The following is a 16058-nucleotide window of genomic DNA, read 5'->3' on the forward strand; positions in this document are numbered from 1 at the left end:
CCAACTAAGCATAAAACCAGCAAAGTATAACATTTAAATAGAATGCAGTCATTTGCAAATTATTTAACTCTCCTGGGTTTCGGGGCCTAATTTGTAGTTTTTGTTTTTTCATAATGTGCTTTTGTCTTCTGAGGCACCTTTATCTGAGTTACAATATGCATGACCTGTAGATTATTTATCAACTGTTTGTCCTATACAAGGCACGATTCGGTTCTGATGAGATGTTATTGCTATCAATCACGGTCAATCATGTGACCTGTCACAGGCGATAAGATGCCGCTGCCCTGTGTTTCACAGTCTGATGAAGAGCAGGTGTGCTTGAAACATCACACATTAAATAACAAAATTGGAGTTTTAGGATGAGAACCATTAATTCTTTTCTATTTTTCATAACAAGCTGAAGATTTTCAAAGAGTGTTTGATTACAAGGCCAAAAAGTTTAAAGAAATGCAGGATGTGGTTTAGCAAAGCTGTCCTTGAATAAGACATCATCTTGATGGCGACATACAGTATGTTGCTCCAAAACCGGCCTTATCATTTGCATCAATGGGAAGTTACTCATATTTATGGACCTCACACTATCATCAATACTGTACAGAATGGTTTCTCTGCCATTTATGCATCAAAACGCACGCAGAGTCCATGATTTTGATTTTGCAAGCAACTATTTGCTGTAGCTGTTTGATGGCAATGTTTTTTTGCTCCCGAAGGCAGTGCAGTAACTTCAGCTAGAGAATCAGTCTGTTTTTAATGCGGTGCTACCTGAGGGCACAAAGATTATGGCCATTTAGAGCTGGTTTCTACTTGTCCCCTGTACAGCACTTTCTCCAGATTCCCTGAATCCTTTAATGACATCATGCAACCTGAGGATGAAAAACCCAAATTATCTTATTTTAAGACTGAGGTACATTATTTTTAAGTTAATCTATGTTCACCTATTTTCCCTATTAGTCGTTCACAGTGCTGAAGCCTTCTTCATCTTTTTAGTCTTTTGTTCTCTCAGTCTGACACATGTTGTCAGCATCAAAACAATTTTACATTCGACAAGTATTTATGGTTTTAATGATTTACAGAAATAGCTGCATTCTCTTTTTATTTACAGCTTCCAAACATTTTTGGGTACAGAGTGGGGGGTAACCTTTTGAATGAGATTTAATCAAACTAGGAAACAAATAACCTGCTGCTTCGTAAAATAAAAACTATAAACATTTAGAAACGGTGACCTAATGTTTTGGATTCTTTGTGCTGGATTATCTACCAAAGGCCTGAGGCAAATTTTGTACAGTTCGTTTTATAATTCTCCAGACTGAAAAGCATAAACACTCTTTTGGAAGCTGGAAAATAAGCTGTCACACTGACTGTAAGATGACCTCTGCAGAAGTAAAAGAAAAATCTTGGCTATTATTATGTTGGCATGTCTAAAGGAAGGAAAATGATTCATATAAAACATTATAAAAATGCTGTATTACTTTTGGAACACTGAACAAGTGAATGAATACATCAAAAATAAGAAAAGTAAGAGAGAATAAAGAGACTTATATCCAGTATATCCTTTGATCAGCACGTCCTCATTTTCCACCTCGCTGCAAATGTCATCTCTAAAGCGCTTTGTCCCAAGACTTTTCTGTCTCTTGTTAGTCTGTTGGTCCTGTCGTGTACACATATCTGTGTGCACAGCTATTCCTCTCCAGCCTTAAACCCCTGTGGTTGGCACCACAACATAATATTGTCTCACCACGTATATCAAACTGTCTCTCCTCTCAGTCCCTGCCAGATCCCACCATCACCTCCAGAGTTAGCTGCTCCATTACTTCAGGTCCAGTTTCTCCTGTTCTTTCTGTTGCCAATGTTAACTTTCCATTCTGCACATTATTCTTAATTTGACAGTCTACAGTGTACTTAGCTCCTCATCATGCTTTTCACCCGACATACACTGCTAACCCCGACCACCCTTTCTTCACTCCTCTGTCTCTAAACCCTCTCCCACTCAAGTTCTCTGCTTTTCAATAAATCTATAAAACCTCCGCCTTTGTCTGGGCACTGCTTTTGGGAGCAGCTAGTTGCTAAACTTTAACACAGAGATTGTTATTCAGAACCACACTATACCTTCACAGTAGGCATTATCATCTCGCAGTGGGCGGAAGCCATCCTTACAAACACAGCAGTCTCCTGCCTCCAGGTTCACACAGTCAGAGTTCTCCATGCAGCCGTTGCCCTCTGAGCAGAAGTCATGACCTGTGGGAGGCAGGGAGGAAAAGGGTGAGACTCAGAGGATAGAAAAGGAGAGGAGTGACAGAGGCATACAGAGGCAGTCGAAAGGTTATATCATAGCTCCACACCTTTTTTTTTCCCTCCACAGTATCTTAACTGTGGTGTTTTTACTAGTATATGAGGGCAATACACTCAAATATGCTCTCTACATCTGACTTCACAGAAAACTACGCTGCACTATGAATGAGTAGGTAAAAATTTAAAGACCATACTTATTATTTTACAACTTTCAATTCAATTTTCACATGCACTTTTTAACTGCTGCAATTTATTTTAAAATAAAGGAGATCTTTCTTACAGAAAAGAACAGAAAAACTACCCAACCACCTTGTAGGGAGAATTCATTTGAAAAAAAAAGTGTAAATGGCATGCTGAATGACCTGAAATCAAATGTCAAAATCAAACAGTTAGCATATAAACATGCTCCAAAGGTGTGGAGGTTTCGTGCATTAACAGGTCTGAATTCTTGCATGTTTTCTGAAGCATAAGATCATGCTTCTTCAATACCTCTGCAGACTTTACAGCATCTGCCACTCAAAGCAATCTGCTCCGACTCCGGACAGTTGAGTTCGGGACAAGGCTCACTGGGGACCACTCGATGCATGGTCCTGTCCTGTGAAGAGAGGAGGCAAAATCCTTGTCAGCAACTTCTTAGGTGAACTCTGCCCCCTTCATTTCCTAAGGGCCCAGAGGTAATTATATAGGTAATTATTCATCCATTGTGTTTCCTCTTTCATGGCCCCACTCTCCCTGCTCCCGCTGTGTTCATTATAAGCCAATTACTCATTGGTCAATCACATTTTTTCACCCCAAAAAAACTACCTGTGGAAAGGGAAAGAAGAAGGGGAAAGCACGCTCTTCTTCTCTTGTTATCCTCAGCAATTTACATCAGGATTTATGATGCATCTTTATTACACTAACAGTGAATCAATCTTCTAGATTATCCCTGCATGTGCGTTTAGTCAGAGTGTAAAACCTGATTATGAGGTTCTGTTTCCCTGCATGCCTTTGGCAGGCCAATGTGATGATCTCATCCTTGTACCTCCAGCTGATGCCCTTTTAGATTCCAGATTGCCACAGATAGTTCGACAAAAACAACAGACCTCCTCTGTTAATTCCTAGTGGACAAATGTTTTCCTAAGGATAACCTTAAATCAGGAGGTTAAAAAGGCGTCCTTATAATATGCCATGCACAATATGCCATGCACAGGTAAAGTGCGTGAGCCGAAAAGTCCCCAAAAGTCTTCCCCCAAAAGTCCCCAAACAACTTTCCAAACAAGCCTTGCCATCTACTTCTGGGCACCCACCACCCAAAACTTGCACCCCCAACCCAACCCACCTCCCTCGCAGCCAGCAGGCAGACAGAAGATCAGAGACGTGACAAGCAGCTGTCAGGGGAAGCCTGCAGAAGTCTGCAGCAGTGGGCTGACTGACAGCACTTCTTTGATCTGCCTGTGACTGCCAGTCAGTTAACTGGGACTACAGATGGGCCAGGTGTGGGCAAGCAAGCCAGGCAGCTGTCTGAAACTGCAGATTCTAATGGAGGTTTGCAGAATTCATGGAGGAGCTGGATGATATGATAGAGCTGGGTGATTAAAAACTTCAAATCATTTTTCTGTGATTGATTGGGCCTGCCTGGAATAATGTCATCAAGCGAATTACTCCCAAAAGTGAGCAACCCACCCATCTGGTGCACCAGGCAGACAAAAGCAAATACTTTGAATAATTGGGGAATGAATCTAATTTGGGACCACTGTGGTATCTGATGATTGGTACTGAAGAATAGATGTGGCATTCTCTGACTGACAGGTACACCTCTTTTTTACATTTTGGCCTCCAAATGTAAAATTGAGTAGTGGGATTCAGTCTTCTTTTCTTTTTTTTCTTTTTTTTTTTGTAGGACAGCGACAAGACAAATCAATGAAATTGAGCTAAAGCGGACAAACTCACAAGATGGGGTATTGTATCCTGCCACAGTGGGTCACACAGCGTAAGTATTTAGTAAGCTGTCATGCAGAGCAATATGGAAATTAGGAGACTTGAAGTGTTTAGGTCCATGAGGTAATGTGGGGTCTCTTTCTAAAAGACGTTCTAAAGAGCCTTCTAAATGAAAATGGTTGTGTGTGTGTGTGTGTGTGTGTGTGTGTGTGTGTGTGTGTGTGTGTGTGTGTGTGTGTGTGTGTGTGTTTGCTTGCGTGCGTGCGTGCCTTTTTGTGTGTGTGCTGATATGACTTACCCTGCATTCAAACAGCAGGCACCTGCCAGCAGAGTCACGTACAGCTTTCTGATCTCCTTCCACCAGTTCTCTTCCACCAAATAAGCACACAGCTGTTAGCAGACACATAAATGCACACAAATAAATAATTAAATAAATAAATGGCACAATGAACAAACATTAAACAAATATGCATATAAAAAAACACTGTGCTTTTTAAAATCTGCGTTGGTTTATCATCTGCACAGGATAATAACCCTACATCTCCCTTTTTTAAATGGCTGTGACCTATTTTTAATTAATTAATGCAGGTCCAAAAAATGTGCTGGTGTAAGACATTTAGACAATATTTAATGATCACCAAAGAGTAGCAGAAATGTTAGCTGAACTGTGCGAAAGCCGTAGAATTACATGTGAGTAAAAAAATACAAATGAAGAATGCAACAAAGCGCTTGCAGTTGCCGGGTTTGGAGATGGAAGGATGCGAACAATGACACCTTTCATTTCCAAACAGATAACAGCTCAGTACTTATGATGCTTGAGTTTGAACAGCTGTTGAATACATTTTCATTATTTATTTTTTTTATTTTTTTGCATATAAGTATTCAGATTCTATTGATAAGGTAGAGCAGCTAGGCTCATGCTACATGCAGATCAATGAAATCCATAGAGAGCAAAGCAGGGACGGCACTTTCTTATATGGTGTTATTGTAATCTATTGTAGTTAAAACAAAAACAATTTTTATTAGTTTTTTAAAAATGTATCTGCATTTGTAAAGAAGGACCACATAATAACACAGTCTTTGCCTGGATATCCACTGGACATGGTCCCTTCAAAAAAATATTATCCATAGGTTAAGCCAGCACAAAAGCCTTCTGGTTTCTCAGATTGGCCCTTAATAAGTTAATAATGTCTTCAGCTACCAATCAGATGCAAAGAAAAACAAGATGGCCATAATTCATTTTGAATTCATAACCTCATTAATTGGAAAATAATGACTTTCTATTTGAATTTTCTTTATTGTTCTTTCTTTTCAAATTAATTCATCGGTAAAACCTTAGATCGAACCTAATGATCAAAACTGTCTCTTCATATATACACTGATAAAAAAATAAATAAATAAAGGGACACACTGAAAGCAACACTCAATACGAAAAAAATCATGCTGTATACATGAGTCATATGGACTGGGTAATGTGTTTGGAAGGACAGGATGCCACATCACTTGATGGAAATGAAAATCATCAACCTACAGAGGGCTGAATTCAAAGATACTCCGAAAATCAAATTGAAAAAATGATGCAGCAGGCTTTCAACCCAGAATAACTCAGAATAGTATTGAGTGATTCGTGTGGCCCCTAAGTGCATGTGTGTCTTCTATGTCTGACAATGTTCATCCTCCAGGAACTCCCTGCATATCCTCAGCACATGAGGCCGGGTATTGTTGTGCACCAGGAACGTCTGACATTGGTCCAAGGATGTTGTGCTGATACTAATGGTGGTCAGCCTGCCTAGCAAAGGTCTGTGCATACCTCCATGGATATGCCTCCCCAGATCATTATGGACCCACCAGGAAACCAGTCATGCTGAACCGTATTACAGGGAGCATAATGTTCTCCATGGCTTCTCCAGAACGTTTCATTTCTGGCACGTGTTCATCTGTGAAAAGCACTGAGCGCCAGTAGTGGACCTGCAAATTCTGATATTCTATGTCAAATGCCAATTAGACTCCATCATGCCAAGCAGCAAGCACAGGGCCCGCTAGTGGACGTTGGGCACTCAGGCCACACTCATGAAGTCAGTTTCTGATTGTTTGGTCAGAGACATTCACACAGTGTGCTGCTGGAGCTCATTTTGTAGCTCTGGCGGTGCTCATCCTGTTCCTGCAGATACCAGTCCAGCTAATGGTTTAAGGATCTTTTACGGCCCTGTCCAGCTCTCCTCGAGTAACTACCCATCCCCTGAAATCTACTCCATGCTCTTGTAACTCTGCCGGGAGACACAGCAAACCTTCTGGCAATGGCACGTATTAATGTGTAATTGAATTTGTAGGATCCAGAACTGCAAAAACTAGCAAAAGCAACAGAGTGGCAGCTAACAGTAAACCCATTCCTGTTTTGTAAGTTGTCTAACTGTTGTACCTCTGGTGCACCTCTTATTAATTTAATTAACACCAAAGCAGCTGAAACTAATTAATAACACACACCCTACTGCTACTTAACTAGCCAGTTTAATATCCCAGAGGTTTAACTGACCTGATGCTATACTCTGATGAAAAGGTGTTCTTTTAATGTTTTGAGCAGTGTATATATTCTCTGACATCATACAAATGATTTAGTATGATGTGGGAAAATAATTAAAAGAGCCAAACAATCTGTCACAATATCACCCAAATTAGGGGTAACCACTTTTTCACCCCAGGAAGAACAGATGCTTCATTCTGGTTTGGAGCTTCTTATACGGCTTGAAAAGATTTGGGATCTGCATGTTCTCTGAAGAATTCCGATACAAATTTAATCTGAATTGTAAAATCGCATCATCATAACTAATTTACTAGACCTCACAACCAGCGGCTGAAATAATGAGGACAAAAGGCTCTTTAAAAAAAGGCTCATCAGAATTTTATAATCTGCTTACATCCTATCATGAGAGAGCTCACAGTTTAAGCTACACGCAAGGAACAACAATTCGGTTGCTGAAAACTAAGCAGAGGAAATTGGCATGTGTTGCAGGTGGTGAATACACTAAGAACTGGTCAATGCAAGCATGTGTAACTCCCACCAAGTTAAATCAATATAATTAAAAAAAAAATGCACCACGCCCGTAAGCTAAATACACAGTTGATAAAGAGACACTATTTTTCTCCAGGCTGGCAGAGCAGAAAGATTCAAATATTTTGAAAAGAGGTCAGAGTGACATGTAAGAAAATTATCTCAAACAGAAATTGCACAAGCCCTGAGCTCATTTCTACTTGGTTTATATCCAGACAAACAAAATTACTTCAAAAAAAGGAAGCAAACATTTTGACCCTTGTTTTTTAAATGCCACAAAGCTAACAGCATTGTTTTAGAAAATGACCAAATGTTACAAACTAAAAAAGACAAATGATGTGAGAGCTTCCATTTGAAATAATAAGTTAAAGGGAAAGTAAGGTGTAGCCCAGTGGCAAACAGATGGAATTAGAGACTGTTTATTGTAATTATTATTAAAGGTGTTTTATTTTGTTCAGTTAAAAGCACTCATGATTGGAGAGAGACTCTAAAGAAAAAATCCAAATTATTTTGTATGGAATTGCATTATTTGTGTTATTTATTTATTTATTTTGTTTCTCAAAGGTTATTTTTTGACCTGGATACAAATGCAGTCCAACCAATGGGATTGTTTGTCCCGCCTTGTTTTTCATGTTTGGTTGCGCTGCTAAGGCTGCTTAGACCACACGCGCCATAGCAGTACCTGTGGGGAAAACGTGGTAGCTGTTGAAACAGCGAAGCTGTTGGTGTCTGCTTGATTAGCCGCCAGATTTGGATAGCCGAAGCTAGTTTTATGAATACGAAGTGCTTTGCACTGGTCAGGTTTTTTGAGTTGGAGAAAGGAGCCGAGACTCCTCGGAGAACATTGGATTACAGACTTTGTGGAAATCCGCAGAAGAGGAATAATTTTCCATTGCAATGGATGGCGAGCCACAGCCCATTTGGAATTGAATCTTGAAGTCTGGTTGCCTGAACTGTGGTAGGACAAAACAGTGCAAACCATACATCGATCGTGGACTGAACTCACACCAATAACTCACCAGATCACCAAACAGGCCTGATCTGGATCCTATTGACACTTTAAAAGACCCGGGTCTAACATTCTTTTCTTTTTTATTTTGGGTATCTGTGCGCGCACACACAATTTTGGTTGTTATTGTAAAGGCAATACAGTGCACAAATTTCAAATACAGTTGAACTATTGCTTCATCATTTGCAGTTGTGTTTTCATTGTGGTTACCCATCCTCTGGGCTCCTGTCGTTCCTGAAATCTTCTGATTTGCCCATTGTTTATATATTTTGTTACATACTGGTTACAGTGTAAAAGTGGCGAGCCAGCCAGGAGCCTTGAATTAATGGGTGACGATAGTGAAGCATATTTTGTGTGATTGAGCTTTTGGTAAGACCGTCTGTCGCACCAAAAGATGGATTTTGTTGAAAAATTAGGTATTAAGGTCCCAAATGCTGTCATAGTGCGTGGGGTAACAGGATCAGAAAAGGATGAAGAGATTTTTGAGTTCTTAAAGCAGTACGGCTCTATTAGTAGGGTCCTCACCATTGATGATCAAGTATCTGAATTCAACAAGGATCAGATAGTGGAGTATAACTCAGGAGTAGCAGTGCAAACATTAGGACCCTTGTTGCCCTATGTCCACCCCTCAGCTGCCAATCCTGATGTAGTATTTTCTGTACATGCTTTGACAGATGTTTATTCCCAGAGAGTTGGGGGGAGTGTCACAGATACTTACCTGAGTGAACTGCGAGGAATAGCCAAGCTAAGTGGGAAAGATTTTGAAGAGGTACTGAGAGAGGTGATGACAAAAATTGAAAAGTCTGTGGGTGTCGCCGAAGAAAGTGTTGCACTCAGTACTGAGGTTGAAATAGAGGAAGTTGATCATACTGACAGGCCCAGCCAGACCCCTGCTACTTTTATTGAATCAGCTGGTATTTCAGTCTGTCCTAAGCTTGGCCACGCTGATGATGAATATCGCACAACGACTTTAAGCTCTGGAACCAAGAGATCCCTGACTGTAAATCCTGGTGAGCTTAACCCACCAGACGTACAGAGAATTGTGGTTGAACACATTGTAAAGAGTGATGATAAGATGTCACGTACCCATTCCACCTTGAGACTGAGAGCTTTTTCTGGGAAGATTCCCCGGCCATATAATGAAGCTGATTATGATACTTGGCGCTCTCATGTTGATTTAATGATGGAGGACACTTCTGTTTCTGACTTGGAGAAGACTCATAAAATTCTCGAGAGCCTCCTCATTCCTGCTTCAGATGTAGTTCGACATCTTGGACCTGAAGCGCCACCATCTACCTACCTGCAATTATTGGAATCTGCCTTTGGCACAGTTGAGGATGGGGAGGAATTGTTGGTGAGGTTCATGAACACGTTGCAAGATCCTGGAGAAAAACCCTCAGCTTACCTGCATCGCCTGCAGGTGGCATTGAACCGTACTGTACGCAGGGGAGGTGTACAGCCACAAGAGGTCGACAAACACCTCCTGAAACAATTTTACAGGGGTTGTTGGAATCATGACTTGCTTGCTGTCTTGCAGCTAGAACTTAAGGATCGACAACCCCCATCACTCGCTGAGCTTTTGTTGCTGCTGCGTACTGCAGAAAATAGGCAAGAAACAAAAACTAGTAGAATGAAACGGCACCTTGGTACTACCAAACCTAAGGTTGTCTCCCATAGACAGAGTGTTCAGGAAACAAGCGAAACACAAGCTGAATCTGAATCAAGTGACCTAAGTAAGTTAAAGAAGCAAGTTGCTGACTTGAAGAGTCAATTGACAGCACTCATGAAACAAAGAAAACCCACTGCTTCTAAGAAAGAACACATGCAGAAAGATGAAACTAAAAAACCTGACCATGCAAAGACTGAACCAGGGCCCCCTCCACACAGCGCTTTAACTGTAAAGCCAAAACCGTGGTACTGTTTCCGTTGTGGGGAGGATGGTCATATTGTGGCCACCTGTGAGTCAGATCCAAATCCTGCCCTGGTAGCTGCTAAAAGAAAGGAACTGAGAATCCGTCAGCAGTTATGGGAAAGCCAACACCGAAACACACCTTCGTTAAACTGAATTCAGTCCCTGTCGTGGGACAGATGGGGACTGCAACGGGTCAAACACGTCCCGCTGATAAGAAGCCTAAAGTGACCACTAAGAAGGGTGCCATGTTAACATTGAATGCTGAGCGTGGTAATTTCAAATTACCCAAAGGTTTAATAGGGGCGAAAACTACAGCACAGGTTCAAATAGAGGGCAATTGTGTTAGCTGCTTAATGGATACAGGCTCTCAAGTCACCACTGTTCCCCAGTCGTTTTACAATCAGAACCTGTCACAACATGAGATCCGGCCTCTCTTTGAGCTTTTGGAGGTTGAAGGAGCCAATGGCCAATCTGTGCCTTATCTAGGCTACATTGAGATTAATGTTGTATTCCCCAAAGAGTTTTTAGGTGCTGAGGTTGAAGTCCCCACACTAGCATTGGTGGTTCCAGATGTTCGTACAGTCCCCCAGCCACTAGTTTTGATAGGTACTAACACACTAGATCTACTTTACGAACTCCATCGTGATACCTGTCCTGAAGAGTATGAACCATCACAATATGGTTACAAAGCAGTGCTAAAGATTTTGGGGCTGCGACACAGGCAGTGCAAGGATAACCGCCTTGGTCTGGTCACCTCGCTCGGAAAAGACCCCCAGCTAGTTCCAGCAGGACAAACCGTAGTGTTAGAGGGGTTCATTGATGTAAACAGTCATACCACTGAGAAATCTGTCCTCTTAGAACATCCCTCCTTGTCAGCACTGCCAGGTGGGGTGTTAGTTAAACCTTGCCTCATTGACTTGCCCCAGAAAGCGCCATATAAAGTGCCAGTCGTAATGACTAATGAGCTGGATCATGATGTTGTTATTCCCCAGAAGTGTGTGATTGGGGAAATCAGTGCATTTCATCGTGTTCTCTCACATGAGCATTGTGTGGTGACACCAGATTCTAGCACCAAGCAGAAGCTAGGCCTCAACTTCAACTTCGAGGACTCACCCATAAGTGCTGAGTGGAGAGAGAGAGTAACACAAAAACTTGCCAATATGCCGGAGGTCTTCGCGCAAAATGACATTGACTTTGGGAGAACTAATCAGGTAAAACACCAAATCAAGCTATCTGATGAGACTCCATTTAAGCACAGGGCACGCCCCATACACCCAAATGATCTGGAAGCTGTCCGAAAGCACTTGCTAGAACTTCAACAGGCAGGTGTGATCAGGGAGTCCACATCACCCTTCTCTTCTCCCATAGTGGTGGTGAGGAAGAAGAATGGGGATGTGCGTCTCTGTGTTGATTACAGGAAGCTCAATCTGCAAACAGTGAAGGATGCTTATGCACTCCCAAACTTGGAGGAGACTTTCTCCACGCTGACTGGTTCCCAGTGGTTTTCTGTCCTCGACTTAAAATCTGGTTACTACCAGATTGAGGTTGAAGAGGCTGACAAACCGAAGACAGCTTTCGTTTGTCCCATTGGCTTTTGGGAGTTTAACCGTATGCCGCAGGGCATTACGAACGCTCCAAGCACATTTCAGCGTCTCATGGAGAAATGCATGGGGGATATGAACCTGAAGGAGGTTCTTGTCTTCCTTGATGACATCATTGTTTTCTCTAAAACGCTGGAAGAACATGAGACCCGACTGATCAAAGTTCTCAACCGTCTGAAAGAGTACGGGTTGAAATTATCCCCTGAGAAATGTAAATTTTTTCAGACATCAGTGAGGTACTTGGGACATGTTGTGTCTCGTAATGGGGTGGAGACTGACCCTGAAAAAGTGAAGGCTCTGCAAACTTGGCCAGTGCCTACTGATCTGAAAGAACTGAGGTCTTTTCTTGGTTTTGCAGGGTATTACAGACGCTTCATTAAAAGCTATTCTAACCTAGTGAAGCCCCTCACCAATCTGACCTCAGGTTACCCACCCCTTCGCAAAGGTACCAAGCCCAAAGCTAACACTCCTCAGTATCATGATCCGAAAAAACCCTTTGGTGAGCGATGGACTCCAGAGTGTGAACAAGCTTTCCGAGCGATCATTGAAAAGCTAACTACTGCTCCGATCTTGGGTTTTGCTGACCCCAAGTTGCCCTACACTCTCCATACGGATGCCAGCACTATGGGGTTGGGTGCTGCTTTGTATCAGGAGCAGGAGGGGCAGATGAGAGTAATAGCATATGCTAGCCGAGGTTTGTCCAAGAGTGAGTCTCGCTACCCTGCCCACAAACTAGAGTTTTTAGCTCTAAAGTGGGCAGTTACAGAAAAATTTTCTGATTACCTCTATGGTAGCCAATTCATGGTTGTAACTGACAGCAATCCCTTAACATATGTTCTGTCTACAGCCAAGTTGGATGCAATGAGCTATCGTTGGCTAGCAGCACTCTCCACGTTTAACTTCCAGCTTCAGTACAGAGCTGGAAAGTTAAATTCTGATGCAGACGGTCTTTCAAGACGACCACATGGAGAACTGCTCAATGACACCGTTTCACAAAAAGAGCAGGAACGTATACAGCGGTTCACTGAAACACATCTGTCTGGTCAAGGAGTCACTCTTGGCCCAGACGTGGTCCCAGCTATCTGTGAGAGGCACCTCATTGGCTGTAGCCCAAGTGAAAACAAAGAGACGGATTGTGCTTTCACCCTGGTAGACTCTTTGGCCATGTCTGTATCTGCTATACCAGATGAGTTTGTGAATGAAGATCAGTGTGGTGGGTTACCAGTTATTCCCCATATGCCAGTAGAGCAGCTAAGGGCAGAACAACGAGCTGACCCGTGTTTGAGGGAAATTATAGCTCAACTCGAGACTGGGGACAAGGTTCCACCCACCGTTAGAAAGCAACTGCCCGATATTCCCTTACTAATCAGGGAATTCAGTCGCCTTGAGCTACACAATCAAATACTGTACCGAACACGACAAGATGGAGGTTGTGTAACCTGGCAACTTGTTCTTCCAGAGCAGTTTCGAGACACAGTCCTCCATAGCCTCCATGATGATATGGGCCACTTAGGGATTGAACGCACTCTCGACCTGGTGAGAACAAGGTTTTACTGGCCAAGGATGGCTGCAGATGTTGAGAAAAAGGTTAAAACCTGTGATCGCTGTGTTCTGAGAAAATCCCTTCCTGAAAAAGCTGCTCCTTTGGTCACCATAAAGTCCACCAGACCTCTTGAGCTTGTTTGTATGGACTTTTTGTCCATTGAGCCTGATAGGAGCAATATTAAGGACGTCCTCGTACTTACAGACCACTTTACTAAGTATGCCATTGCCGTCCCAACTCCCAATCAGAAAGCTCAAACAGTTGCCAAGTGCCTGTGGGATAATTTCATTGTCCATTACGGCATTCCTGAACGTTTGCATAGTGACCAAGGGCCTGACTTTGAGTCACACATCATCAAAGAACTATGCAACATCCTGGGTGTTCACAAGATTCGTACTACGCCCTACCATCCTAGGGGAAACCCTGTAGAGCGTTTTAATAGGACGCTGTTGAGCATGCTTGGCACATTGGAAAACAAGGACAAATCACAGTGGCATAGCTTTGTGAAACCATTGGTTCATGCGTACAATTGTACAAAGAACGACGTTACAGGGTACTCACCTTATGAATTAATGTATGGCCGTAAACCCAGATTGCCCATTGACCTGGCTTTTGGTCTTCCCCTCAGAGACGACGGCTACAAGTCACATTCGCAATATGTGCAAAGTTTGAAGTCACGTCTGGAAGAGAGTTACAGGATCGCGGCACAAAACGCAGCAAAAATTGCTGACAAGAATAAGACCAGATTTGACTTGCGTGTAACCGCTTCTAAATTGGAAGAAGGAGACAGAGTTTTAGTGCGTGCTGTACGCCTAAGAGGGAAACATAAGCTTGCTGATAAGTGGGAGTCAGATGTTTATGTGGTGGTAAAGCAGGCGGGAGATCTCCCAGTTTACACAATAAAACCTGAGAACAGAGACGCTCCTTGGCGAACTGTCCATCGAGATCTCCTACTCCCTTGTGGTTTTGTCACACCCACTAAGGAGAAGCCTGTTATGACAAACTCCACACGCAAGCCTGTAACACGGCAATCAGCTAAACAGTATGATGAGACTGAACCTTCTGAGACAGAGGAGGATACCGTTTGGTTTCGTGAGAGGCGTCCCAGAGAAACCATTCGATTCACCACATTGTACGAGATTCCAAAATCATCCCCTGACACCGATGATGGTGAGGCAGCACAGATAAATTTAACTGAAGACTGCTTAGCTGTTAATGATACGGTAGTCAGAGAAGACTTGTCTCATGGAAATGCAGAAATCATTTTGGAGGATACTGCCTTGGATGCCGTGAGTGAAAAACGCTCGGCTGCTGATGTACCTGGAAGTGGAAATGACTTAGCAGACACATCCACCTTTCAGGGAGATGTTCTTCTAAGCAGAGAAGACTCTGACAGTGAGCCTGAGGCCTTTAACAAAGAAGATTCACAACAGAGCGTGGAAGGTGATAAAACGGACACTCTTCGACGTTCAGTGAGGAATAGAGGTCCGCCAGAAAGACTGCAGTACACCCAGTTGGGTAATCCACTGATATCTATTGTGCAATCCTTATTCCAAGGCTTGAGCTTAGCTTTTACTGATGCTTTGCAAGAGAGTAAGGAGGTTGGAACTTACCAGGAGCCACTCTCTCAAGTGGTGAGGTCACAGCCATCTCCCATGCAAAGGGACTTGCATGAATTTAGGAGGGGAGAGTGTAGCCCAGTGGCAAACAGATGGAATTAGAGACTGTTTATTGTAATTATTATTAAAGGTGTTTTATTTTGTTCAGTTAAAAGCACTCATGATTGGAGAGAGACTCTAAAGAAAAAATCCAAATTATTTTGTATGGAATTGCATTATTTGTGTTATTTATTTATTTATTTTGTTTCTCAAAGGTTATTTTTTGACCTGGATACAAATGCAGTCCAACCAATGGGATTGTTTGTCCCGCCTTGTTTTTCATGTTTGGTTGCGCTGCTAAGGCTGCTTAGACCACACGCGCCATAGCAGTACCTGTGGGGAAAACGTGGTAGCTGTTGAAACAGCGAAGCTGTTGGTGTCTGCTTGATTAGCCGCCAGATTTGGATAGCCGAAGCTAGTTTTATGAATACGAAGTGCTTTGCACTGGTCAGGTTTTTTGAGTTGGAGAAAGGAGCCGAGACTCCTCGGAGAACATTGGATTACAGACTTTGTGGAAATCCGCAGAAGAGGAATAATTTTCCATTGCAATGGATGGCGAGCCACAGCCCATTTGGAATTGAATCTTGAAGTCTGGTTGCCTGAACTGTGGTAGGACAAAACAGTGCAAACCATACATCGATCGTGGACTGAACTCACACCAATAACTCACCAGATCACCAAACAGGCCTGATCTGGATCCTATTGACACTTTAAAAGACCCGGGTCTAACATTCTTTTCTTTTTTATTTTGGGTATCTGTGCGCGCACACACAATTTTGGTTGTTATTGTAAAGGCAATACAGTGCACAAATTTCAAATACAGTTGAACTATTGCTTCATCATTTGCAGTTGTGTTTTCATTGTGGTTACCCATCCTCTGGGCTCCTGTCGTTCCTGAAATCTTCTGATTTGCCCATTGTTTATATATTTTGTTACATACTGGTTACATAAGGAGTGTTAGAAATTGTTTAGGGGACCTTTCTTGAAATTTGTAGATGATGTGGATCTAACAGGAAGTTGATCTGAATTGCTGTTGTTTGTAAAGAATAGAGGCTCTTGTTCAGATTGTGAGGTTTT

General features: G+C 42.4%; 1 protein-coding gene across 1 annotated transcript in view; it reads right to left on the reverse strand.

Annotated features, from left to right (window-relative positions):
- The window catches only part of nell2a (neural EGFL like 2a), a 93903-nt gene that overhangs the window by 56435 nt on the left and 21410 nt on the right, over nucleotides 1–16058 (reverse strand). Inside the window, exons 10-12 of the mRNA XM_085359383.1 lie at nucleotides 4508–4599; nucleotides 2779–2884; nucleotides 2107–2235 (exon numbers count right to left, since the gene is read on the reverse strand). Coding sequence (XP_085215509.1) covers nucleotides 2107–2235; nucleotides 2779–2884; nucleotides 4508–4599 — 327 coding nt within the window. The remainder of the gene's footprint in view (nucleotides 1–2106; nucleotides 2236–2778; nucleotides 2885–4507; nucleotides 4600–16058) is intronic.

The sequence above is a fragment of the Diplotaxodon limnothrissa genome, linkage group LG7, assembly GCF_057381915.1.
Source record: "Diplotaxodon limnothrissa isolate DT_005_m linkage group LG7, D_limnothrissa_male_GT1.1, whole genome shotgun sequence".
NCBI classification, from domain to species: domain Eukaryota; kingdom Metazoa; phylum Chordata; class Actinopteri; order Cichliformes; family Cichlidae; genus Diplotaxodon; species Diplotaxodon limnothrissa.